The sequence below is a fragment of the Gorilla gorilla genome, chromosome 5 (genome assembly GCF_029281585.2).
Source record: "Gorilla gorilla gorilla isolate KB3781 chromosome 5, NHGRI_mGorGor1-v2.1_pri, whole genome shotgun sequence".
Taxonomy (NCBI): Eukaryota; Metazoa; Chordata; class Mammalia; order Primates; family Hominidae; genus Gorilla; species Gorilla gorilla.
The window spans coordinates 141,554,797-141,582,761 of record NC_073229.2 but is presented as its reverse complement, the minus strand read 5'-3'; the positions used below and the strand labels follow the sequence as shown (position 1 = coordinate 141,582,761).

At 37.7% G+C, this 27,965-nt stretch overlaps 1 protein-coding gene across 2 annotated transcripts in view; it reads left to right on the top strand.

Annotated features, from left to right (window-relative positions):
• Positions 1-27,965, top strand: part of ROS1 (ROS proto-oncogene 1, receptor tyrosine kinase) — a 139,198-nt gene that overhangs the window by 35,863 nt on the left and 75,370 nt on the right. The window contains exons 13-22 of one of the 2 annotated variants that reach the window (XM_055390703.1): positions 576-1,072; positions 2,429-2,641; positions 3,422-3,532; positions 4,560-4,738; positions 6,912-7,103; positions 11,266-11,366; positions 24,079-24,296; positions 24,631-24,791; positions 25,168-25,312; positions 27,495-27,757. In XM_055390703.1, the coding sequence (XP_055246678.1) occupies positions 576-1,072; positions 2,429-2,641; positions 3,422-3,532; positions 4,560-4,738; positions 6,912-7,103; positions 11,266-11,366; positions 24,079-24,296; positions 24,631-24,791; positions 25,168-25,312; positions 27,495-27,757 (2,080 nt within the window). Of the gene's footprint in view, positions 1-575; positions 1,073-2,386; positions 2,642-3,421; positions 3,533-4,559; positions 4,739-6,911; positions 7,104-11,265; positions 11,367-24,078; positions 24,297-24,630; positions 24,792-25,167; positions 25,313-27,494; positions 27,758-27,965 lie in introns of both variants that reach the window. The other variant, XM_055390702.2, reaches the window with a different exon arrangement.

The following is a 27,965-nucleotide window of genomic DNA, read 5'->3' as shown; positions in this document are numbered from 1 at the left end:
GGCCTGGTGGCTAATGCCTGTAATCCCAGCACTTTGGGAAGCCAAGGTGTGCAGATCACTTGGGCCCAGGAGTTCAGGACTAGCTTGGGCAACACGGTGATACCCTGTCTCCACAAAAAATACAAAAATTAGCCAAGCACGGTGGCAAGCCTGTGGTCCCAGCTACATGGGATACTGAGGTGTGGGAGGATCACCTGAACCCAGGAGATTGAGGCTGCAGTGAGCTGTGATTGTGTCACTGAACTCCAGCCTGGGTGACAGAGTAAGACCTTGTCTCAAAAAAATAAAAGACCCTTCCTGTTTTTGAATTTTTTGATTCCTTAAAAAGTCACTTATAATAATTAAGAGACTAAGCATTACAAGTGAGGCTGAAATTTTCTAATGTTCCAACTTTTAACTTAAACGAATAGAGTATATCTTAGGAAATTACCTTTTTGCACCTTGGAAAATCCTGTACTTAGCAACATCAGAGATATATAGTTCTGATTGTGCAACAGAATGAAGCAATTAGCTGAGGAGGTTACTCATCAACCTTTGGACTGAATCTCATGAGGTTTCTTTTGTTCCTGTGTCAGGTATGTCTTTTACCTCCTGAGAGATGGCATTTATAGAGTAGACCTTCCTGTACCATCTGGCCGGTGTGCAGAAGCTGTGCGTATTGTGGAGAGTTGCACGTTAAAGGACTTTGCAATCAAGCCACAAGCCAAACGAATCATTTACTTCAATGACACTGCCCAAGTCTTCATGTCAACATTTCTGGATGGCTCTGCTTCCCATCTCATCCTACCTCGCATCCCCTTTGCTGATGTGAAAAGTTTTGCTTGTGAAAACAATGACTTTCTTGTCACAGATGGCAAGGTCATTTTCCAACAGGATGCTTTGTCTTTTAATGAGTTCATCGTGGGATGTGACCTGAGTCACATAGAAGAATTTGGGTTTGGTAACTTGGTCATCTTTGGCTCATCCTCCCAGCTGCACCCTCTGCCAGGCCGCCCGCAGGAGCTTTTGGTGCTGTTTGGCTCTCACCAGGCTCTTGTTCAATGGAAGCCTCCTGCCTTTGCCATAGGAGCCAGTGAGTGCTCTGTCCCCAGGGTGGTTACTGGCCTTGCTGGAATAAGAGGAAGGTTTGAACTGCTTGGCGTTGTGATTCAATTTTGAGAGCCCCATTTGGCTATTCAGTCATCAACCAGAAGCAGCTACTTAGCTAAAAAAAAGTTTATACATTTGTTCTGCATTTATTAGTTTTACATTAGGAGAATCTCTATACTTCTCATGTATATCCCAATAGAATAATTTGAACATTTATTGAGTGTCTGCTAAGATCCAGGCATTGACATTCTAGTCAGAACAAATAGCCAGGGAGATAGAATACTTGGGTTGACATTTTTTGTGCTGTTGAAAGCTTGCATGAATTTCAGCAATTCCCTAAAATTCTGAACTGGAATCTCCATCTCTGGAGAGAGGTAGTATGTGGGTGGGTAAGCAGGTGGGCTCTGGAGTCAGCCTGCATGGATTCAGATACTTGCCATTTGTTAATAGAATGACCCTGGGCAAGTTACTAAACCACTCTGTGCCTCGGTTTCCACACCTGGAAACGGGGAATATTTATTATATCTTTTAATGGAACTGTTGTACAGATAAAATTAAAACACATTAGTAGAGCACTTAGAACAGTATCTAGCACAGAGGTCAGCAAACTTTTTCTGTAAAGGAAAGACCAGATGGTAAATATTTTTATTTACTTTGTGGGTCAGATAGTCCCTGTCAGCTACTTAATTCTGTCGTTGTAGTGTGAAGACAGTCATAGATAATATGTAAATGAATAACTGTGGCTGTGTTCCATTACAACTTTATTTACAGAAACAGTGGGCCAGGTTTGGCCTGTGAGTGGAGTTTGCCAATCCCTGATCCCCTAGACGATAGTAAGTATTTAGAAAACATTGGCTGTTTTTGCTTTAGAACAAAGTTAATTATGTCTGTTTGCTGCATATCTCAAAGATGGCTGAAAATGAATAGGTAATTTTTTTTTATTGATTGGGCTTCTTGGAGGAAGGTACTATACAAACAGTGGTAATTACATTAAAGGTTCATCATTAAGCATTTTTTATTAAGAGCCTGATTATATCTGTTAGTGTTGTAGAGAACCCCTCTGACAATTATATGCAGCAAGCATATAGCTTTGACTGAAGGACAGTCCTATTTGTTGGGAATGCTGTCTCCTTCAACGCAGCCAGATGAGCGGCATGAGGAATGAACACTGTCCTAGCCTCATCAACAAATGATCCCTGGTGATTATCGGGGTAGCGGATATTACTGCCCAATTGCTCTCCCATTTGAGATGAGGCTGTAGGTGAATTTATTGAGAATCCTTGGTTTGCCCTTGCAGATGTCATCCTGACCAGTGATATTATTGAACTCTTTGAATTAGGCCCTTCTGCCTGGCAGAACTGGACCTATGAGGTGAAAGTATCCACCCAAGACCCTCCTGAAGTCACTCATATTTTCTTGAACATAAGTGGAACCATGCTGAATGTACCTGAGCTGCAGAGTGCTATGAAATACAAGGTTTCTGTGAGAGCAAGTTCTCCAAAGAGGCCAGGCCCGTGGTCAGAGCCCTCAGTGGGTACTACCCTGGTGCCAGGTGAGAAAATGTTCTGGATTTAGGGAGTGACTCTCACAAAAAGAGGACTAGCTGAGTGTCCTTTAAATTTCCTTGCTTTGGGTTTAAAGAAATGAGAATGAGGGTGTATTGACCTCTAGAGTATGTGTTTGAGTAAACACATATTGAGTACGTATTTATTTTCTGAGATTAGGAAAGCAAATAAAGCACTGTGTCATATTTAATTAGTGTTTCTAACCTGCCATTTTAAACTTTCCAAGATATTTTTTAAGGAAACACTATAATTGATTCTTTACGGGTTTCTTCTTTCTTATGGTATATTAAGCAGTGGCATTTCTGAACTCTGAGGGTCTTGCTGAGAGAAGTTGAGGGGCTGTGAATTATGCTGAATTCCACCCTCTTGGCTGAAAAGAAATGGAAGGATGACTATACCATTCATATTACTGTTGTTAACACAATCTCTTCTGGATGCTCTGAATGAGACCATGACAAACAGTAGTCAAAGCCCCCTCAAAAAAAATTCTGCAATGATCAAGACACTGTTATAGAGGCAATCTCACTATGCGTTTTTCTTCACATTTCAAAAATTTATGTGAAAATCAGAAAGTATGTTTAATGGGATCATTCTTGTTACACAGATAACAATTACTCATATCCTTTTATAGAACTTTTCAAAGTGTTGACATTCTTTTACTTTATATAGAAAATCATAAGATATAAGGCATAGATATAAGTATATAAGATACCTTTAAAGAGTTTGCTTTCCCTGATGTTTCTTTTAATTTCTTTTTTACTAAACAGCTAGTGAACCACCATTTATCATGGCTGTGAAAGAAGATGGGCTTTGGAGTAAACCATTAAATAGCTTTGGCCCAGGAGAGTTCTTATCCTCTGATATAGGAAATGTGTCAGGTAAACCCCAAGTCCTCTGTTCACTTGAATGACAGATTTCTACTCATAAGACTTCCCACATCATGCAATAAATCAAAAGAATAGGGTATTTTGGTATTTGGTCAATAGTGAAAGGAAAAAATATTGACTGAACTCTACTGCCAGTGATCCTGTTAAGAAAATGTCAGTTCTTAGATAGGAACGCTATTTATTAAGTCACAAAATGTGAGGTTGTTTCTAGTTTTATGCCCACCAGGAAGGCTTTGATATAATGCTGATGTATTAATCTACCAATGCCATCTCACATTAACAGCCTATCTTGTTCCACTAAGACAGCTATACTTAAATAATTTACTATGCATTTGCTATAAGACAGGAGCAGAAACTGCTGCATAGAGTTCTAAATAAGGTATAAGGAATAATTGGTTGACAAAGAGGATTATTAAGTAATGAATGGGTAATTTGCCTGGAAGGCGTTAGAAGGAAGAAAAGTCTTCATTCTAGGGTGTTATAACAGTGATCTTGCCTGAAGATGACATCTTCCATAGTTATCTAATTGTTTATTGATTTATTTGGCCATTAAAAGTACAACAGCATTTCTGACCAACATAGGAGCCAAATGTAGGTAATGTGGCACCAGTGGAGAGAATGCCACTTTGGCATTGGCTGGGTCTGGGCTTCCTCTTGATGTATCTGTGAGCCCTCAGGCAGAACACATGATCTCACCTTGTCTCAGGTTTACCATCTCAAAAATGAGAATAATTCCTACTTCATAATTTTGTTTTAGGAACTAATTGAGATCTGTAAACTGCCTGGGACAATGTTTGGCAAAGAGGAGATGCTCGATGTGTATCCACTGTTCTCCCTGGTTTCAGGGGTTAAGAGTTTGGGAAACATTATTTAAATATTCTTGACAGATCAGGTTCTAGTGAATATGTGTCAGTGTGTTCTTTAAAATTATGTTGAGGTGCAGATGTGATTTGTTGACTCATTATGTTTTTGTTGGTATGTATGAAAAATAACTGCTAATCATTCACTTTATTTTGAGACATGGATTGGTATAACAACAGCCTCTACTACAGTGACACGAAAGGTGACGTTTTTGTGTGGCTGCTGAATGGGACGGATATCTCAGAGAATTATCACCTACCCAGCATTGCAGGAGCAGGGGCTTTAGCTTTTGAGTGGCTGGGTCACTTTCTCTACTGGGCTGGAAAGACATATGTGGTGAGTTAAAGCATGGCATTCTGGATGCTCTAGAATGATACTTATCCACTTCAGCGACTTGCACACCAATTTCTTTTTTTTTTTAAATACCTGTGCACCACTTATGCTATTATTTATTTAATGTTTATCTTTAAACCAAGTCACTTAAACATTTTTTTTTCTTTTTTTGAGACACAATTTCACCCTGCTGCCCAGGCTGGAGTGCAGTGGCGCCATCTTGGCCTCCACCTCCCGAGTAGCTGGAATTACAGGCATACGCCACCATGCCTGGCTACTCCTTGCATTTTCAGTGGAGATGGGGTTTCACCATGTTGGCCAGGCTGGTCTCGAACTCCTGACCTCAAGAGATCTGCCTGCCTCAGCCTCCCAAAGTGCTGGGATTACAGGCATGAGCCACCGCTCCCGGCCTCATCTCACTTTTAAAATATGTTTTTTTGTAAATTAAATTTGTTATCACTATTTGTTGAATTAGTTATTTTTTCCCCAATAATAGTTTAAATAAATACATGAAAATGCTCACCTGAGCGTTGGTTCTTGGCAGGAACATGGCATGCTCCAAAAGCATGATTCAAGGCAACTAAGTGAAGAGACTATTTTCAAAGGTGTGCACAGGGCTAGGGAAAATGAACAAATGATGGTGAGGCATCCTCACGGTTTACAAGTGTGCGAAGACATAAGTCTAGGTGTGAAGAGGCAAGGGGAAGAAGTGGAAGAACCTGGTGAGGGCTGTAGCTGTAGGAGAGTAGCTGATATGGACTGTGACTTTAGGCACAGAAGCTGGCCGCTATCAAGATGTATGGTCTGGCAAGGAGCCAGCTAAAGGAATAAGAACCCCAACCCCTCCTTCCTCCTGCCCTCTGATCTGCCAGTGCTTCCATTGGCTGAACCTCCCCAGAAGCCAGACAACAACCCTTCAGCCTAGCAGATAAAGTCCATAGATGTTTGCCTATGGGGGCACAGAGTAGGGTGGAGAAGGGTGGGTATTAGACCTAGAGGCAAAATAAAGACATCCAGCACACCTGTGGAGTGATATATTTTGAAGAGAAAGATGATGGCTAATGACAAGAACATTGGCCTGACAGATCAAGAAATAAGGTATTGAAATCATTTTTAATCAGGAAAGTACTTGCTGTCCATTCATTTATTTGTCCAGCAATCATTTATCTACTACCAATGCGTTGAAATCCTTGAAAGAAGGCAAAGTAGGGAATATAAAACAAATAGCCGACATGTCTCCACTATTTTAAAAACAATTTTGTTGTGATATAATTAACATAACACGAAATTCATTCTTTTATTGTGTAGAATTCAGAGATTTTTTAGTGTGTCCATTGATGTGCAGCCATCCTCAGTTGTCCCTGCTCTTCTGATGAGATAAAATACATATATAAAATAAAGAAGCATATGAAGCAATGTATTTAGAGACAAAGCAATATGGTACAATCTGAATTCATAAGTGCCAAAGATGTGCAAGCAGAATGAAATTGAGTGGGGTTAGTCAGAAAACACTCCCTCAAATGGGTTAGTTTAAAAATAGTTTTGAAAAAGGAAATGGAAGAGTGGACATAAAAACCAGTTTTAAATATTTTCTATATCTCTTATTAAAGTGTTTAACTCCAGGACAAATTGTTTAACTTTAATCCACTTTACCTGTGAAAAAATAGGGAATAGAAATCCTTCATAAGCTTAATGTGAGGATTACAGGAGTTTATATTTTAAAGCTAAAAAAGTACAGTGCCTGGCACATTATTGATAATCATGAAATATTAGGGAACTGCACTGATAGAGAGGAGCAAGGAGAGATGTCATCATTTATAAGGACATAAACATCTTTTTTTGGCAGTCTAATCAAATATATTCCTATCCAGCAGTGTTCACATTGTCTGGATGTATAATTAGGAAAAGCAGTTATTTTTATGCAAAGTAAATTTATTTCCCTTCTCTTTGGAGGCATGAAAACAGATAAGCCCCATGAGGGCAGGTGCCATGCCTGTTTGCTTGTTGCTGTGTTTCCAAGGCTTATTACACTACCCAGCACATAGTGCCAATCACTATTTGTGGTTGAATGAATGAATGGATTAATCAAGCAATTTATTAATGATTGCAATAAACTATTCAGAAATAATAATGTCACTTGAAAGCCATTAACTGGCCATACAATTATGTTTTTTAGATACAAAGGCAGTCTGTGTTGACGGGACACACAGACATTGTTACCCACGTGAAGCTATTGGTGAATGACATGGTGGTGGATTCAGTTGGTGGATATCTCTACTGGACCACACTCTATTCAGTGGAAAGCACCAGACTAAATGGGGAAAGTTCCCTTGTACTACAGGCACAGCCTTGGTTTTCTGGGAAAAAGGTGACAAATTAAAAGATCTGATCATTTAGTAATACTAAATAGCTCTATATTTATGATAATACTTTCTCTCGCTTATTGTGAGTACTTAAAGCAGACTCCTAAAGGAAATAGTGTTTTGGTAAGATCTTGGTTTAACCAAGTTTTCTGTCATTTGAAAAAAAAAGCCTTATTTGATGGTGATAATTGAAAGCCTTATTTGATGGTGATAAATGATTATATAAGTTCAAATGCATTATGGAGATTTTTTTTGTTTGCTTTATTTTCAGTGAACCCAACTTAAAAGTATTTTAATTTATAACTGTTTTTATAGTCTTAAGGACTTCTGTTGAATATTTTAGAAGCTTTGAATCAGGTGGTGACTAGGCATCTTACTATTTTCAATCAGTTTTGGGCACTGACTGTTTTAAAAACTGTTTCTAAAAACTAGGCAAATGATTTCACTTCTCCGTGTTTCTTTCCTTATCTGAAAAATGGGACTGTTAACTATTATTCTACCTCCTAAGTTTTTTTTTATAAAGATTATATGAGAGTATTCATGAGGAGTGGGAATAGTTCCAGGTACAAAGTAAATGCTCAGTAGTTAAGCTCATATTATTATTACTCAACCTGCAAATACAGGAATGTTTCTAAAGCAAATGTTACTTTTACTTCCTCAGCTTCTACAAGCAATAACTATTTTTGTTGACTCTGTTTAGCTACCCACTAGGTATCCATCTAAGTTTCTAAATTTTAATTTTTTCTGATCATAATAGTGACATATTTCAACTGTGAAAAACTTGAAAATTGCAGAAATGCATTAAGAATAAATAAATTATTCACACTATTTCTACCTAATATATCCCTTAAGATTTTCTTATTTTGTCATTTTTTCTGCAGAGATAAAATATACATAATACAGAATACCAGATGATTTAAAAAATGTATGTATATATATGAACTAATAGTTGAGTCACTTGATCTCCAATTCCAATAACATATATGGGCCATAATTCCTAGGATATTTAAAGAGACCTGATTTGCATTACATGGATTATAACACAGACATTTAAAAGAGATGGAAATTTATGTACCATATCCAAAGATAATCATTCTTGTCAAATAATAAAAAGGTCTCTTAATTCTATTTTGGAGTCACTTGAGTCTGAATACACAGAAAGCATTTTTTTGTTTTTCAAAAAATGTAATTGTAGGGAAAAGCATTTTCATTTTTGTAAAAACATATTGATAATATTATCTCAAGAGTAACTTCTTCTCCACCTCAGGGACTTTGTCAGTAATCTTCCCAGTGTTCTGATATGGTTGTTTGAGTACTCTCACTAGCCAGGATAAAGCTCTGGTGTGACCTTGGGGACTTCCCCATAAATGAGCAAGTCATCTCAGCATGTTTGGGGGAAATTCATCCTTCTTACCCCTCTTTAAATCCCCCCTCCAAACGCTTATACACTGCAGATGGGGATGTAAATTAGGACAACCTCTATGGAAAACAGTGCAGGGATTTCCTAAAGAACTAATAGTATTTCTATCATTCGATCCAGCAATCCCACTACTGGGTATCTCCCCAAAGGAAAAGAAGTTATTATATCAAAAAGACACCTGCACACATATGTTTATGGCAGCACAATTTGCAATTGCAAAGATAGGGAACCAACCTAAGTGCCCATCAACTGATTAGTGGATGGATAAAGAAAATGTGGTATAAATACACCATAGAATACCACTCGGCCATAAAAAAAGAAGGAAATAATGTCTTTTGCAGCAATTTGGATGGAGCTGGAGGCCATTATTCTAAGTAAAGTAACTCAGGAATGGCAAACCAAATACTATATGTTCTCACTTATAAGTGGGAGCTAAGCCATGAGTATGCAAAAGCACACAGAGTAATATAATAGACTTTGGAGACTCAGAAGGAGGGAGGGTGGAAGTTGGGTGGGGGATAAAAGAACCCTACATATTGGTTACATTTTTACGCTACTCAGGTGACTGGTGCACTGAAATCTCAGCCTTTACGTAGCTGTACAATTCATCCATGTGACCAAAAACTACCTGTACCCCAAAAAGCTATTGAAGTTAAAAATATATATATAATAAAAGCAAAAGAATGGAAATTAACCAAAAAAAAAAAAAAAAAAAAAGAAAACACTCCTCTGCAAATCCTCTCCCAGGCTGTCAAGTGCTGTTGTTGCTTTTGCAAATCTGTGTTCTGGTTCCATGGTTTGATGTCTAATCTATCTGACTCCCTTAGTGACAGTGGATGTTTTGAAGGCAATGCATTTTGCATCCAGCAAAGCTCTTCATCTCTCTCTTGTTCATTGATGTCATGTACAGATTTATTATGCAGTAATAATATATTTTGCAATCAGCCGACATAATGAAATACAGTCAGGCAATTATTTATAGAAAGGCCCAATTACTTGTGTGATAAAAAAAGAATGAACAAAGTAAGAGATTCTTCTAAGGTAAAAAGATACCTTTTGCCACATATGATGAGCTCAACTCACAGCATATGGTACATTTTACCACAGAATTAAAATTTAGCATAAGGGTTTTAGTTTAGATCAGAGAGGTTTATATAAAAGGTATGGAGTACCCTCTGACTGTTTAAATATGAAGCTGCTGACTGCTGTGGAGGAATGGGATGATGACTCAACACCTGAATTTTACTTAGAGTTTGAATAGTTTGTTGTATTCCAGCAAAAAATTGTAGAATCTCCTTTTTAAAATAGATAAAATAGGCTTAATTTGTAATGTAGAAACTCTAGTGTATCTCATTGTAAATGACCAAACAAGGCTAACCTGATTTCTCTTTAACTGAAAACAAAAATCAATAGATCTCTCTCAGCATGGAGCAAGGACATGATTCAACTCCTAAAAGGCTGATAATTGCCAGAATACATTTTTACCTTCTGGAGAATAAGTTGGTTGAATTTTCCTGAAGATAGAAGGCTGTGATTTGTATGACAACCGAAGGGTTTTTGTCGTCATGTACCTTATAACTGTTTCTTTGTAGCAGGGTAACTTTTCAGGAAGAATTTTTAGCTCTTGGATACCTTATTGTAGTCTTTTCACATCTTTCACTGGCTCATCATATTTGTTTAAATGCTGCTGTATCTTGCTGAAGATGTAGTCGTCAACTTTAATTCTATTGATTATACCTCACAGCCTCTAGGTATGTTACTGGGAGATTGCACTGCTCTGAAATCAGGCTACTGGCAATCTTAGCTTATTTGAAAAATATTTGTAAAGCCAAAGAAAGCAAAAACAGGATCTTTGGATAGTAACTTCTATGTATCTCATGGATTCTATGCCATATCTCATGGATTCTGTGCCATCAGGCCTCATCTAGATGACTGGATGTAAACTTAAGATATACATTGCAACAAGAAAGCAAAGAGTAGTAAGAAGTGGTTCTCATATGTCATCTGGAAATAGGGCTTTATATACACATTACTATTCAATTTTAACACATAAACATCCTTTGTGTATGATCTTTTTAAAGTGTATGAGAATGTTTTGGGTTGCAATTAATAGAAAATACAATTCAAAATGGTTTAAACCATTGGTGGCACGTTGGAATCACCTGAGAAGTTTTAAAGCATACTGGAGCCTAGGTTCCATCCCCAGAGATCATAATTAATAGAGTGCAGCCTGGGAATTGAGATTTTTTAAAAACTCCACAGATCATTCTAATATGCAGCTATGTTTGATAACAACAGGTTTAAACAACAACAAAATTCACTGGCTTATGTTGCTAAAGAGGCCAGAGTTACCACTACCTTTAGGCAAGCTTGACACGGGCTCAACATTTCAGATTCAGTAACTCTGGAGTGTGACTGATAATTTATATTTCTTCCAAGTTTCCAGGTGATGCTGTTGCTGCAGGTCTGAGAATCATACTTTGATAATTACTGGAGCTAAGTATATAAAAGTGAATAATACACTCCTTGCCTTTTTGTAAAATTTTAGGACACCAGTGTTTATATCCAAATAACATAGTAATAAGCATAATCATATAAGTTTTATAGTCAGAAAAAAGTAAAAATTACTGAATTTATTATTCCAAAGAGGATGTTAAAGAGAAATCTATAGCTTAAGTGTGACCTGTTCACAAAGTTATGCTTCAAACATGTATTTGGTTTATTTTCTTATCTTACTTTCTACTTAGGTAATTGCTCTAACTTTAGACCTCAGTGATGGGCTCCTGTATTGGTTGGTTCAAGACAGTCAATGTATTCACCTGTACACAGCTGTTCTTCGGGGACAGAGGTAAGTAGACTCCCTCAAAGGCAATTGATTGAGAAGAAAACTTGTCAGTCATAAATGATAATGCATGGAAATTCATTTATTCCTTCCATAAACATTTTCTGGTTATCCACTATGTTGCAGGCATTAGGCTTGTAGGGTAAAGAGGTTTGTAAATAACTAGTTACAGTAGAATATGGTAAGTGCTGTGATGGGGTATGAAGAGAGTACAGTATAGACACTCAGGAGAATGCTGCTTAAGAGCCCAGGAAGTGTATGGATAAGCTTTTCTGCTTCTTCACAAAATAGAGTATACATTATGGAGTGAAGGCAGAACTCTTCCTGTGATGTCTTAAATGAAAACTAGAGAGTGAAAGGGACCACATGAATTATCTCCTTGATCTGTGTCCTCAAACTTATCCCCCTGTCCTGATCTTGTCGGTATCTCTACATCTTCCACGTTAGCATTGTCAGATATTTTAAAAATAAATTTTACACTTTTATTTTAAAAAATTAGTTAAAATATACATAACGTGAAATATTCAGATCTTAAGTGTTCCATTACATCAATTTAGACAAATGCATTTTGAGACACAGAACATATCCATCATCACAAAAAATTCCTGTGCCCCTTGCCAATCAATCTGCACCCCTCCAGAAATATGTACTTTTTGTATCTGGCTTCTTTTACTTGGCATACAATCTTTTGCGATATATTCACGTTGTTATGTGTACTAGTTTTTCCTTTTTATTACTGAGTAGTATTCCATTGTGTGAAGATACCACTGTCTGTGTATCCATTCTATGCATGTCTTGATGGACATTTTAATTGCTTCCTAATTTTGGTTATTATGCATAAAACTGAATATTTGTATACAAGGCTTTTTGTGGATGTATACTTGGATAAATACCTAGGAGCAGAATTGCTGGGTGATAGGGTAGATAGATGTTTATATTCTTAAGTAATTGCCAAACAGTTTTTCAAAATGTTTGTGCCATTTTACATTCCCATAAAAAATGTATGAAAATTGTGGTTCTTCCGTATCCTCTCAACAGTTGGCTTTGACAATCTTTTTTATATTCACGATTCTTTGGTGTGGAGAGCAGTAAATATTGTGATTTTAACCAGCACTTCCCTGATGACTATCAATTTTGATCACTTTTTCATTTGTTATCGGCCATTTATATATCTTCTTTTATGATATGTCTGTTGAAGTATTTTTCTCATTTTTAAATGAGTTGTCTTTTCATTATTGTGTTGTTCTGTATATAAGCACTTTGTCAAAATATGTGTTGTGAATATTTTGTCTCAGTGTTTAGTTTATCTGCTTATTTTCTTGGTGGTGTGCTTTGATGAGAAGAATTTCATTTCGATTAAGTCCAATTTATGCATTTTCTATGTTCTGTGCTTTCTGTGTTTTCTACAAGAAATCTTAGCCTATCTCAAAGTTGTGAAGATTTTATACTTTATTTTTTCTAGAAGCTTTATCATTTTAGCTTTCATGATTAGATCTATAATTCATCTTAAATTTACTTTGGGGTATGGTGTGAGATATGAGTTAAAGTTTTCTTTTTTTCCTTTCTATAGAGATATCCAGTTGTTCTAGTGCCATTTGCTGAAGAGATTTTCTCTTTCTTTATTTAGTTGCTTTGGGACCTTTACTGAAAATAATTTGGGCCGGGCATGGTGGCTCACGCCTGTAATCCCAGCACTTTGGGAGGCTGACATGGGTGGATAGCCTAAGGTCAGGAGTTCGAGACCAGCCTGACCAACGTCGTGAAACTCCGTCTCTACTAAAAATACAAAAGCTAGCTGAGTGTGGTGATGGGCGCCTGTAATCCCAGCTACTCAGAAGGCTGAGGCATGAGAATCAATTGAACCGGGGAAGCAGAGGTTACAGTGAGCTGAGATGGCGCCATTGCACTCCAGCCTGGGCAACAAGAGTGAAACTCTGTCAAAATAATAATAATAATAATTTGACTGTGTATGTGTAGGTCTATTTCTGGACTCTCTGTTCTGTTCCTTTGATATATTTGTCTACTCTTTTTGCCAGTACTACATTGTCTTGATAACTGTAAATTCAGAGAAAAACTTGAAGACAGGCAAATTCAGTCCTTCTACTTTGCTTTGCTTTTCCAATATTTTTATTTGGCTGTACTTGATCTTTTGCCTTTCCAAATAGATTTTAAAATAATCTCACTAATTTCTAGAATAAATCCTGCTGGAATTTTGAATCTCTTTTCAGTTTAGGGAGAATTAATATCTTAAAATTTTGAATCTTCCAATCAATGAAAATGGTGTATCTCTCCATTTTTTTAGGTTTTCTTTAATTTCTCTCAGCAGTGTTTTATAGTTTTTAGTGTAGATGTCTAACATATCTTTTATTAGGTTAATGCCTAGGTATCTAATTTTTTTGATGCTTTATATATGTTATTTTTTAAAATTCCATTTTCTAAATGTTCATTACTAGTGTGGGAAAATACAATTGCTTTTTGTATATGACTTTGTATCTTATACATTTTTAAGTTAATTTATATGTCCTAGTAGATTTCTTCTAGAATACTTTAGTAAGAGTTATAGTAGTCTCAAAAATGACTTAGGAAGCATTCTCTCCTCAATTTTCTGAAAGCATTTGTATAGAATTGCTGTTAATTCTTCTTTAGTTTTGATGAAGTCCACAAGCTAATTCATCTGGACCTGGAGTTTTCTTTGTGGAAAATCATTTGATTACAAATTCAGTATCTTTTAAGGATATAAGGCTATTTATTTTTATTTCTTCTTGAGCCAGTTTGGTAATTCATGCTTTCAAGAATTTGTCATTTTGCATGAGTTTTCAAATTTTATAATATCCTCTTAATATCATTTTAATGTCTATAGGGTCTGTCGTGATATCCTTTTATACTTCTGCTATTGGTACATTTTTTTCTTGATCACTCCTGCTAAAAGTTTATGAGATTTATTTATCTTTTCAAATAATCTGTTTCTGGCATTGTTGATTTTTTTCTGATTGTCCATTTTTGATTTCATTAACTTCTAATCTTATTTTTATTATTTTCCCTTTTCTATTCATTTTAGGCATAATTTTCTGTTCTTTTTCTAGCTTTTTAGATTGAAAAGAAAGGTCACTGTTTTTGTATCATTCCACTCACTGGCATTTAAAACTATGAGTTTCTTTCAAGGTCTATATTAGTTGTATTCAACAAATTTTGGTATGTCTCCAACTATGATTGTAGATTTGCCTATTGTTCTTTTTGGTTAATGTATCTGGGTGCTTTATATTTAGTATATTGATTATCTATATACTTAATTATATTGCCTTTTTATCATTATAAAATACTCCTATTCATCTATGCTAATATTCTTCATCTTAAAGATTCCTTTGTCTGATATTACTATGGCCACATCAGCTTTCTTTTGCTTAGTGTTTGCATAGTACAGCTATTTCCATTTATTTACTTTTAAACTGCGTTGAGTATTTACATTTATTGTATTGTTTTATTGTTGGTTTTAAATTTTTTATTTTAGTTTAAGGGGTACATGTGCGGGTAGGTTCTATAGATAGTGTGTCCTGGGGGTTTGGGGTACAGATTGTTACCCAGGTAACAAGCATATTACCCAATAGGTAGGTTTTCTTTTTTAAAAAATTTTATTTAATTCAATAGGTTTTTGGGGAACAGGTGGTATTTGGTTACATGGATAAGTTCTTTAGTGGTGAATTCTGAAATTTTGGTAAACCCATCACCTGAGTGGTGTACACTGTACCCAATGTGTAGTCTTTTATCCCTCACCCTCCTGCCACCCTTTACTCCAAATCCCCAAAGTCCATTGTGTCATTCTTATGCCTTTGCATCCTCATAGCTTAGCTCCCACTTATGAGTGAGAATGTACTTTTTGGTTTTCCATTCCTGGTTACTTCACTTAGAATAATGGTCTCCAATTCCATCCAGGTTGCTATGAATGCCATTATTTTGTTCTTTTTTATGGCTGAGTAGTATTCCGTTATATATACACCACATTTTCTTTATTCAATAATTGATGGGCATTTGGACTGGTTCCATATTTTTGCAATCACGAATTGTGCTGCTATAAACATGCATGTGCATGTATCTTTTTCATATAATGACTTCTTTTCCTTGGGTGGATACCCAATAATGGGACTGCTGGATCAAATGGTAGATCTACTTTTAGTTCTTGAAGGAATTTTCACACTGTTTTCCATAGCGGTTGTACTACTTTACATTCCCATCAGCAGTGTAAGAGTGTTCCCTCTTCACCACATCCATGCCAACATCTATTATTTGAGATGGTTTGTTTTTTTCTTGTTGATTTGTTTGAGTTCCTTGTAGTTTCTGGATATTAGTCCTTTGTCAAATACATAGTTTGTGAATATTTTCTCCCACTCTGTGGGTTGTCTGTTTACTCTGCTGATTATTTTGCTGTGCAGAAGCTTTTTAGTTTAATTAAATTCCATCTATTTATCTTTGTTTTTGTTGCATTTGATTTTGGGTTCTTTGTCATGAAGTCTTTGCCTAAGCCAATGTCTAGAAGGGTTTCTTCGATGTTATCTTCTAGAATTGTTAAGGTTTTAGGTCTTAGATTTAAGTCTTTGATCCATCTTGAGTTGATTTTTGTATAAGGCAAGAGATGAGGATCCAGTTTCATTCTTCTACATGTGGCTTTCCAATTATCCCAGCACCATTTGTTGAATAGGGTATCCTTTCCCTACTTTAGTTTTTGTTTGCTTTGTCGAAGATCAGTTGGCTTTATTTCCGGGTTCTCTATTTTGTTACTTTGATATGTGTGTCTATTTTTATACAAGTACCATACTGTTTTGGTGACTATAGCCTTATAGTACAGTTTGAAGTCAGGTAATGTGATGCCTCCAGATTTGTTCTTTTTGCTTAGTCTTGCTTTGGCTATGTGGGCTCTTTTTTGGTTCCACATGCATTTTAGGATTGTTCTCTCTTGTTCTGTGAAGAATGATGCTGGTATTTCAATGGGAATTACATTGAATTTGTAGATTGCTTTTGGCAGTATGATCATTTTCACAATATTGATTCTACCCATTCATGAGCATGGGATGTGTTTCCATTTGTTTGTATCATCTATGATTTCTTTCAGCAGTATTGTATAGTTTTGTAGAAGTCTTTTATCTTCTTAGGTACATTTGTGAGTATATTTTTGCAGCTATTGTAAAAGGGGTTGAATTATTGATTTGATTCTCAGCTTGGTCGCTGTTGGTATATAGCAGTGCTGAGAGGTGACAACGTGCTAGCAGCCCTCGCTCGCTCTCAGCACCTCTTTGGCCTCGATGTCCGCTCTGGCCATGCTTGAGGAGCCCTTCAGCCTGCCACTGCACTGTGGGAGCCCCTCTCTGGGCTGGCCGAGGCTGGAGCCAGCTCCCTCTGCTTGTGCAGAGGTGTGGATGGAGAGGCGCAGGTGGGAACCAGGGCTACGTGTGGTGCTCGCAGGCCAGCACGAGTTCTGGGTGGGTGCGGGCTTGGCAGGCCCCGCACTCAGAGCGGCCGTCCAGTACCACCGGCCCCGGGCAGTGAGGGGCTTAGCATCCAGGCCAGCAGCTGTGGAGGGGGGCACCAGGTCCCCCAGCACTGTCGGCCTGCCTGCGCCGCGCTCGAATTCTAGCCAGGCCTCAGTGCCTCCCTGCGGGGCAGGGCTCGGGACCTGCATCCTGTCATGCCCAAGTCCCCCCGCAGTGGGCTTCCGCGCAGCCCAAGCCTCCCCGATGGGTGCCGCCCCCTGCTCCGTGGCGCCCGATCCCATTGACCGCCCAAGGGCTGAGGAGTGCAGGCGCACAGTGTGGGACTGGCGGGCAGCTCCACCCACGGCCCTGGCACAGGATCCACTAGGCAAAGCCAGCTGGGCTCCTGAGTCGGGTGGAGACTTGGAGAACTTTTATGTCTAGCTGGAGGATTGTATATGCACCAATCAGCACTCTTGTGTCTAGCTCAGGATTCATGGATGCACCAATCAGCACTCTGTATCTAGCTAATCTGGTAGGGACTTGGAGAACTTTTATGTCTAGCTAAAGGATTGCAAATACACCAATCAGCACTCTGTGTCTAGCTCAGGGATTGTAAACGCACCAATCAGCACCCTATCAAAATGGACCAATCAGCTGTCTGTAAAATGGACCAATCAGCTCTCTGTAAAATGGGCCAATCAGCAAAATGTGGGTGTGGCCAGATAAGGGAATAAAAGCAGGCTGCCTGAGCCAGCTGTGGCAACCCGCATGGATCCTTTTCCACAGTGTGGAAGCTTTGTTCTTTTGCTGTTTGCAATAAGTTTGGCTGCTGCTTACTTTTTCGGTCCACACTGTCTTTATGAGCTGTAACACTCACCCTGAAGGTCTACAGCTTCACTCCTGAGGCCAGCGAGGCCACGAACCCAGCGAGAGGAGAGGAATGAGCAACTCCGGACGCGCCGCCTTAAGAGCTGTAACACTCACCACGAAGGTCTGCAGCTTCACTCCTGAAGCCAGCAAGACCACGAACCCACCAGAAGGAAGAAACTCCAAACACGTCTGAACATCAGAAGGAACAAACTCTGGACACACCAATTTCAAAAACTGTAACACTCACTGCAAGGGTGCGTGGTTTCATTCTTGAAGTTAGTCAGACAAAGAACCCACCAGTTCTGGACACAGTGCTACTGATTTGTGTACATTAATTTTGTATTCTGAAACTTCACTGAATTCATTTGTCAGTATTAGGAGCTTTATGGAGAAGTATTTAGGGTTTTCTAGACATACGATGATGTCATCAGCAAACAGTGATAGTATGACTTCCTCTTTACTGGTTTGGATTCCCTTTCTTTCTTTTTGTTGTCTGCTTGCTCTGGCTAGGACTTCCAGTACTATGTTGAACAGGACTGGTGAGACTGGGCATCCTTGTCTTGTTCCAGTTCTCAGAGGGAATGCTTTCAGCTTTTCTCTATTTAGTGTAAGGTTGGCCATGCGTTTGTCATAGATGGCTTTTATTACATTAAGATATGCCCCTTGTGTGCCTGTGTTGCTGAGGTTTTAATCATAAAGGTTGCTGAAGTTTGGGGGCTATAGGGCCCCCAAGAGAGTATGTCCTTTGTCTTCAGCTACCAGGATCGGTAGAGAAAGACCCTCAGTTGGGGCAGGGTTAGGCATGTCTGAACTCAGACTCTCCTTGGGCGGAGCTTGCTGTGTGTGGCTGCTGTAGGGGATGGGGTGTAGTTCTCAGGCTGATGGAGTTATGTTCCCAGGGATATTATGGCTGACTTTACTGCGTTATACAGGCCACCAGGGAAGTGGGGAAAAGCCAGCAGTGACCGGCCTCGCCAAACTCCTACACAGCCTGAAAGGCCAGTCTCACTCCCACCGTGTCTCCCATGCAGCCAGTGAGTAGGGCTAAGAACTTGCCGCAGGTTACAAGCCTCCCTGCTGAAAAAGCAAGTAGGGCTTTCAGGTTTCATACCTCCCACCTGTCATGGTTTCTGTGTTCATATCTGCACTCACTATTTGCCCCCTTTCCCAGGTTCTGTCCAGGAAACTTTGTATTCGGTTTAAATTTTTACAAAGTTCAGCTGGAACTTTTCTTCTTCCTATGGTCTTTCTCCAGTAACACTGGCAGCCCTCCCCAAGGATCTCTGCAAGACAAAGTCAGGATTGGCTTCCCTGGGGACTGCAAGTGCTCACAGGGTTCTTCCTGCTGCTTCCTCTACCCCTATATTTTGCTTGGCTGTAAATTTGCCTCAGCTCCATGTGAGGTCAAATCCTTCTCCCATGATCTGGACCTTCAGGTTTTCCACAGAGGATGTGTGTTCGGGTGTGGACACTCCCCATATCACACTTTGGGCACTCAGTTTTTTGGCTATTTCACAAAGCCTACAGCAGCAAGTTCATGATGTGAGTCTCCACATGCTGCTCTGTCTATCTGAATGGGAGCTGCAAGTTAGTCCTTGCCTCCTATTCACTATTTTGGGAACTGATCTGAGTCTTTACATTTAAAGTGTCTTTCTTGTAAACAACATACAGGATTTTGCTTTTTTACACAACCTAACAACTTCTGCATTTTAATTAAGGCATTTGGTTCATTTACACTTAATATAATTATCAATATGTTTGGATTTAAGTCTACTGTCTTGACATGTGACTTCCATTTGTGTATCAGCTCCTTGTTCCTCTGTTTCTACTTTGCCATTTTTGTGGGTGAATAAAATAATTTTTAGTATTCCATTTTATCTCTTCTAATGACATTTTAAGTATGTCTATTTATGTTTTTTAGGTTGCATTAGAAATTAAAATATGCATTTTTTTACATGATACATCTTCAACTTATCAAGTCAATATCCAAATATATCCTTCACTTCATAAATGATTTTAAAACTTTATATATGTCTAATTTTTACCATCCTACTCTTAGTGTTCTTGGTGTCATATGTTTTACTTCTACTTGTTTAAATAGCCAATAATTTAAAAATATTTAACTAATAGTTTTTAAGGGAGAAGTTACACATCTAAAATTAAAATATAGGATATAAAGTCATTAGAACCCAAAATTTAGAGGGAGAATTTAGAGATCATTTTATTTCATAGATGAGGACACTGAGGTCCAGAGATGTTCATACATTTTCCTAATATCACATTGTTAATCAGAGGAATGGTCAGGAAGTGATTAAAGTAAAGCAAAATATCATATACTCTAAAGGAAAGATTTCTGGTATTAGGTTCTTGGGTCCCCAAAGGGTTCATAGAAGGCTTTAGGATGTGTCAGTGCTCTGAAATTGAGGATTCATATCTTTCATCAAAATTCCAAAAAAGTCTCATAAAGTTCAATAACTATTTTATGAAGACAATGCTGACAATATTTTTAGAATAAAAATTACTTTTTTTGGTAAGTAGAAAAACTCCAAGTCATGGAGACCCTGAAAAAGGAGTGTATGTATGTGTATATTTATCTATCTATCTATAAATATAGATTTATACACATACATCCGTATGCATTCATATGTATATATCCATATATATCCACATACATTCATATCCATATACACATCCGTATGTACATATATGTATATACATATGTGTATATGCATGTACATATACATATATATGGATGTGTATATATGTATATGCACGTGGATGCATGTAGATATATATGTATATATTCATATATATACACACACACACATAATGCCTATAAGCACATAAACACAACAAATCTGATTGATCAATTACTTCATATCAAGTATGGCACACAGCTCTGGCTAGTTTCCTACCTGTGAATCAGAGAAAACTGATTATTCCTTTCCTTAGGAACTTAAGGTACTGACAATCTGATTGCCAAAACAAGCTGTCTAAAGTGAGACATAGACAATGTTCAAAGCAACAGTGTCCTGAAGGATCATAGTCCATTCTCTGCATTCTCTGTGTCTGTAGAAAAGAAACCAGAGAGCTGGTTTCTTTTTTTTTTGAGATGGAGTCTCACTCTGTCGCCCAGGCTGGTGCAGTGGCGCGATCTCGGCTCACTGCAAGCTCTGCCTCCCGGGTTCATGCCATTCTCCTGCCTCAGCCTCCTGAGTAGCTGGGACTACAGGCGCCCGCCAACACGCCTGGCTAATTTTTTGTATTTTTTAGTAGAGACGGTGTTTCACCATGTTAGCCAGGGAGAGCTGGTTTCTTTAAGAGTCTAGCTCCTCAAGCATCCACAGACTCAATATAAAGTAGAGGAAGGAAGTTCCTTCTTAAAAAATGTGTTTCCTCATTTCAAGTTTAGTAATGTTTTCTTGTATGTATGTACAGTGGGGCATAGCAGCTCCCAGTGAGATAACAAAGGGCAGGCACTTTTGCCCTCCAAGTAAGTCTTGTCTTTTAATCCTATCAGGAAAAAAAGAAGTTTTATATATAGAGATTGGGATTCCAGAGTCATCTTATAAGGAGAAAGTATTTTCTAACATATAATCAAAATTCCTTCCCTTTAGTTTAGATCAGCTTTGTCCAATACAAATATAATGCAAGTCACATATGTAATTATAAATATTCTAGTTGGCTCATTAAAAAAAAGTAAAAACAAGTAAACGTAACTTTAATAGTACATTTTAATATTTTGATAACATATCAAAATGTCACTTCAACATGCAATCTGAATAAAAATTATAAAGTTATTTTATATTCTTTTTTTCACATTAATTCTTGGACGTCCTGTTTGTATTTTATAGCATATCTTAATTTGCAAACTAAGTTTTCATAGAAAATATTTGATCTGTATTTAGATTTCATAAAATTTACAGGCAAAATAGTTGATTTACATACTTGTTCTAAAATACTCAAAAATATTTTAATATATTATACGTGATTCATAATATATGAATCAAATATTAGTTTTAAAATTTACCACAAGTTAATTAAAACTAAATAACATTAAACTTTTGGTTCCTCGGTCATACTAACCACATTTCAAGGGCTCTGTAGTCACATGTAGCTAGTTGCTGCTGTACTGAGCAGTACGGCTCTAGTCTGTAGTAGAGATGAGATAAACTGATTGCTGTCACTCATCATATTCCGAACTTGAGAATTGTAATTGAATTGCCCCTCAAACTACTCTTCCCTCTCCTATGTACATCCATTCCCTTTAGTTTATACAAGAGTAAACCTATTTGAGGTACTGTGAAATTCTCAAAACAAAACTTTATTTATATTTTTCTAAAGAGAGAAAAGTGAATGCTTTAAAATGATTTATAGAAATCACTAAAAAAAAAAATCAAACTGTCACTCCAAAATGCTGAGGATAACTGAGATAGTTCTTTTTTTGAGTACTAAACAACTGTTACAACTTTAGAAACAACCAAGCAGATTTTTCAAGCAAAAATAATTGCAAAATTTCCTTCCATTGAGGGGAAAAAAACCTCTAAACACAATTTAAAGTTTTTTACTTGAATTTCCTAGTCTGAAAAGGAGCATTTTGATCAAACTATAGAAACTGATACACATTGAAATAACATACAGTTGTGAGCAGTATAAAGTGAAGGACCCAGCAGGCTAGGATAATAAATGGCAGGTAAATCAGATGACTAACCAAGAGTAGGAGGAAGGCATGGTTCAATGGGGAGAAAAAATTCAACAGACCATGCCTTCGGGATTGATTTTCCCTGTTTATCTTGTTATGCCTGGCTGTTCATTTTGGGGTGGCGGGGTCATGGAATTGATTTTTTTAAATCAATCTTTTTATTTCTTGAGAAAACCATGATGAAATGAGATCAGCTTCACCCAGATGTAGATTTATTAGTGTTATACCCACATTTAATAGATGGTTCAATGAGAGGTTAAATTATTTGCCTGAAGTGAAACATTTAATAATTGGCTGAGCTGGGGTTCCATGCAGTTCTGTCTGTTTCTGAAGAATCCCCTACATTGCAAATTCATTAATTCCCAGTGGGGCCTAGTCTCATTCAGAAATGAGAATAGTCATGTGGGCATGCAGGCCATGCCTTCTTGGCATCACGTGAACTGGGTTAGATGTGAGGTGGTTGCTTTAAGAACAAGGAATCTGAGTGAGGGTTGTTGGATAGACTAGAAGGGTGCCCACACAGGCCAGTGTCAGAGCAGTGATGAACTCTGCTCATAACAGAGTTATTCTGTGTGCCTAGGTACTGGAGTCCTCATGGCTACCACATTTAAGAGCTGTCATTCCTGTCAATTCTGGATAAATGCTTGGAAATTCTTGCTCTTTGGGTGTGTCTTTTTTTCAAATCCCTCAATGCAATAGGCTTTCCTTTTTAAAGGAACATGTACCTGAATCCTAACTTGCTGTCTCCATCATGATTTATTGCATTGGCTGGTCCCAAAGCCCTTCTGCTTCACATCCGTAGGCTAACTTCACATCTATAGGCTAATTTATTGCATTGATTGGTCCCAAAGCCCTTCTGCTTCACCTCTACAGATGGCAAATTTATACTTCAGGCATTGGTTTTTACGGGTTTCATTTCTGGATGATTACCTTATTTCCAGGTCCTGTAAGAACCTTGCCTCATGTCTTTCTTATGCTAATGCAAGAGTTGTAGGAGCACATAGAATAAACCAAAGATGTAATCTCTGAACTAATGAAGTAATGAGAATCCAGGTTGTGCCTTTGTTGTAGAGTATTACCAAAATCACAAGCATTTTTTAAAAAGCTGCAACCTATCTAAACACTCTTGATATTGCGATATCACATTAATAAGAAAAGCCCCCAGAGAGCACAGTGCTCATGCCTGTGATCCCAGCACTTTGGGAAGCCGAGGCAGTCAGATCACTTGAGGTCAGAAGTTCAAGACCAGCCTGGCCAACATGTGAAACCCTGACTCAACTAAAAATACAAAAAATTAGCCAGGCTTAGTGGTGTGTGCGTATAATCCCAGCTACTTGGGAGGGTGAGACAGGAGAATATCTTGAAGCTGGAAGGCAGAGGTTGCAGCAAACTGTGATCATGCCACTGCACTCCAGCCTGGGCAACAGAGTGAGACTCCATCTCAAAGAAACAAGAAAAGCCTCCAGAAAATTTACTTTAGGTCTACTACTTTTAAAAATGTAAAATAAAAACCCAACTTAATATGAAACAAAAAAAGACAATAATCGTTAGAAAGTATTTTCTTTATTTTAATGTACACAAATGCGTACAGATACTCACAAACATATAGTCTCATGACTACTTGCATGGACCAGCCCTTCCACCACTCCAGAAACACACACTAATTGGTGTTATGTTTTAGCGGCACTGGGGATACCACCATCACAGAATTTGCAGCCTGGAGTACTTCTGAAATTTCCCAGAATGCACTGATGTACTATAGTGGTCGGCTGTTCTGGATCAATGGCTTTAGGATTATCACAACTCAGGAAATAGGTCAGAAAACCAGTGTCTCTGTTTTGGAACCAGCCAGATTTAATCAGTTCACAATTATTCAGACATCCCTTAAGCCTCTGCCAGGTACAGTATTTCATTCCTGCTTACCCTACTCCATTATACCTTCAGTTAAATAAATGTTTAGGTTGGGATATTTTTTTTTCTTAAGAATTAAGTTTTAAGAGGAGTAAGGTTTCAGTAATTTCAGTTGGTTTGCTTGCAGTGAGTTTAATCTTAACTCAAATTTACAGCCTGAAAAAGTCAGAAAAAGATGATTTTTTTCAGGATATGTTAAAGAAAAGAAAAATTTTGTTTCAGTTCTAATTATTAGGAATTGCTATTGATTTTCTATGATTTCTATATTGGTCAATAATCCCCAATTTTTTCTCCTATTTCTTTTTTTTCTTTCATCCTGTAGGGAACTTTTCCTTTACCCCTAAGGTTATTCCAGATTCTGTTCAAGAGTCTTCATTTAGGATTGAAGGAAATGCTTCAAGTTTTCAAATCCTGTGGAATGGTCCCCCTGCGGTAGACTGGGGTGTAGTTTTCTACAGTGTAGAATTTAGTGCTCATTCTAAGGTATGGTGTTGGTTCTAGTAACTTTCATTTCCCAAACAGACTGTACCATCTGTGTCAGCCCTGCCCACACTGACCTGTATCATCTTGACTTAGCCAAGCCCATCTTCTTTGTCATTCCCATAGCATTTGGTCATGAAGATTATTCCCCAGAAGACTTGTTTGCAGCCAGTCTCTGACTGCTTGGTGCTAACTGCTGTGCTGGATACACTTTAACTGGTCTGTGTGGCACAACACAGAACTTGCCAAAATTAGCACTTCCAAAATTGCAAATTTTGATTTTACATGTGAACTAAAGTTTGGAGATTTTAGATAATAAGGAATGAAAGATTTTGTAATTCTCTCCTTGAGAAAATAATGTTTTCTGTTTATATTTTAGTTCTTGGCTAGTGAACAACACTCTTTACCTGTATTTACTGTGGAAGGACTGGAACCTTATGCCTTATTTAATCTTTCTGTCACTCCTTATACCTACTGGGGAAAGGGCCCCAAAACATCTCTGTCACTTCGAGCACCTGAAACAGGTACAGGGGTTAAAATCTGTCTTTTTTCTTAAAAAAGCAGAATCTCACTTTTCATGATCTGGAATGGATAGTTGACATTTAAAAATAACTTTCAGTTTTATAGATGTGTTTAGATTCAATACCCTTTCAATGACTTTTTGGAGATTAGAATAGCTCCATTAACATAAATATGCATAATTTATTCCAAAAGAATATTTCAAAGATTTCTTAACAGCCATTTCATTTGATTGTAGTGATGTAGAAGATGCAGATGCATATTTCACGTAATTTGCAAAATCCTTTATAAGGAAAATGGGCATTTAAGGGCAGAGACAGTTTTCTTGGAAGGCAGACTGTTCTCATAGATGGGAGCTCAGAATCTTCTGTAGGTGAATAGCTGATATCTAAATTTAATGTTTTGGGGAAAAGATATTTTAAAAAGGATACTAGCCATATCATTACATGTGTGTATCACCTTAAAGTGTACAAAACACATTTTTATGTATCACTCCTTTATTAACTATTTACTACATACCTATCATGTGTCAGAAACATCATTTCTTTTGATCCTCACAGAGCTCTGAGGTGGGTAGGAAAGTCTTATTATCTTGATTATGCAAGAAAGAAAATGAAAGCCTAGTAGTTGCCCAAATAAAATAGTTACTAAGTGGCTGGGCTGGGACTTAATCTGGACTTTTCACTACAGTTTCATCAAATCTCCATTCAGTCACTTTTACAAATGTTGGTAAATGATAGTAATTTATGTAAAGCTAATACAGGATTTGGCAGGTGGTAAGAGCTTAATAAATATAGATATCCATTCTCCATTGCATTTTTTACTATTAAGATTATTTCAACAATATTCATCTACGAATCACACAACAGGAACATAGTGGGGCCTGGGCAGGTTCCGGAGCAGTTAGCATTGGATCCAGGAATGTTCTACTTGAGATTTCCTTGGGATATCAGCTTGGTTGAATTGTCCTGTGGAAATAGACTTGACTGCATCCATCAGGGGATCCAGTGGGAGCAAGAGTCAACAGCACTCTGCTGGATATTGGAGAATAAGAAAGGATGACAAGATTTGGCCTTTGCCTTCAGGAAATTTACAATATAGCCAAATTGACCAATATTTATTAGCCACTTACTGTATGCCAGTTCTATACTAGATATGGGAAGATTTAACAAGGAATAAGAAGAGATGCTTTCTCTGATGGAGTTCATAAAACAGGAGGGAGATAAACACATGCACAGCAAATGATAATAGATACTAGAGAGTTATACCTGAGCAGCAGTGGCACAGAGTGAGTAGACAAGCCTATGAAACCTTCACCTATATCAAGCTGCCTCAGGCATTTTTAAGAGAGAAGGTGCCTTTGGGAAATGGAAACTTTAGTGCACTCTGAAAGATGGAGCAAGAAGAGGTATCCCATGTGAGAAGAGAAGCCTAATGTAAGAAGGCCTGGAGATTGAATAATAGTATGAGTGTTAAACATTAAATAGCAATGTGATTAGAATGAGGGAGGGAATGAAGACCTTGTGGAGGAGTCCTAAGAGAGGAGAGGGCCATCCAGAGAGAATGACTTAGAAATCAGGCAGAGACATTTCTCTTGATTAAAGGACTGAGAGATACTGAATTGCTTGGTTTGGCTCTAGAATAAATGAATACTCCCAAACCTTACTCTTGGGGTACGATCAGCCTCCCCTAAACTTTCTGCTTTCTAGGAACTTCAGAGTGACAGGGCCTAGGTCTCTGATTTATGCTGTGTTTTACAACCTGAACTGGCTGAAGGCTGGTGGGACTTACTGCCATCCATCCTGATGATGACATTTTCACCTTCACTGAAATCAGTCTGTCAGGATAAAAGTGAATGTTGCATTTTACGGGGAGAACCAGACACCTTCCATCTACACAAGGCACAGACAAGAAAGGTGTGCTTAAGTGGTAGTAGGAAGGATTTGAGTTGAACATAAGGAAGTCTTGCCTGTCAGTCAGATGTGCTGAAATTATCAGGATGGGTTCCTGAAGAAATCTATGGAATATTCTCTCCTGAAGATCTTTAAGAATGTAATAAATATACTGCAACTGCCTGGAGTGAGAAATATTGTTAAGTTGTTTACAATCTCATTATAAGTGGTAAAAGTCTTATATTCTTTATATTCTTATATTCTTTTCTGCTCTACCTGTGCCTCTACTTTTCAGTTCCATCAGCACCAGAGAACCCCAGAATATTTATATTACCAAGTGGAAAATGCTGCAACAAGAATGAAGTTGTGGTGGAATTTAGGTGGAACAAACCTAAGCATGAAAATGGGGTGTTAACAAAATTTGAAATTTTCTACAATATATCCAATCAAAGTATTACAAACAAAACATGTGAAGACTGGATTGCTGTCAATGTCACTCCCTCAGTGATGTCTTTTCAACTTGAAGGCATGAGTCCCAGATGCTTTATTGCCTTCCAGGTATGAGAGAGAAAACAGAAGATATGAGAGTCTTAATAGCGGCATTGTGGGGAGAGGGAAAGACTATGTTTCTGGGATATGTTACAGTGTAAATGGCACACATACCTAGATTTTGATTGGCCGCTATAGTTTTTTAAAATTATGTGAGAAAATTAATGGAGATAATTCAGATAAGAGTGACTAAACTAAACTGTTAAAGAAATGGAAA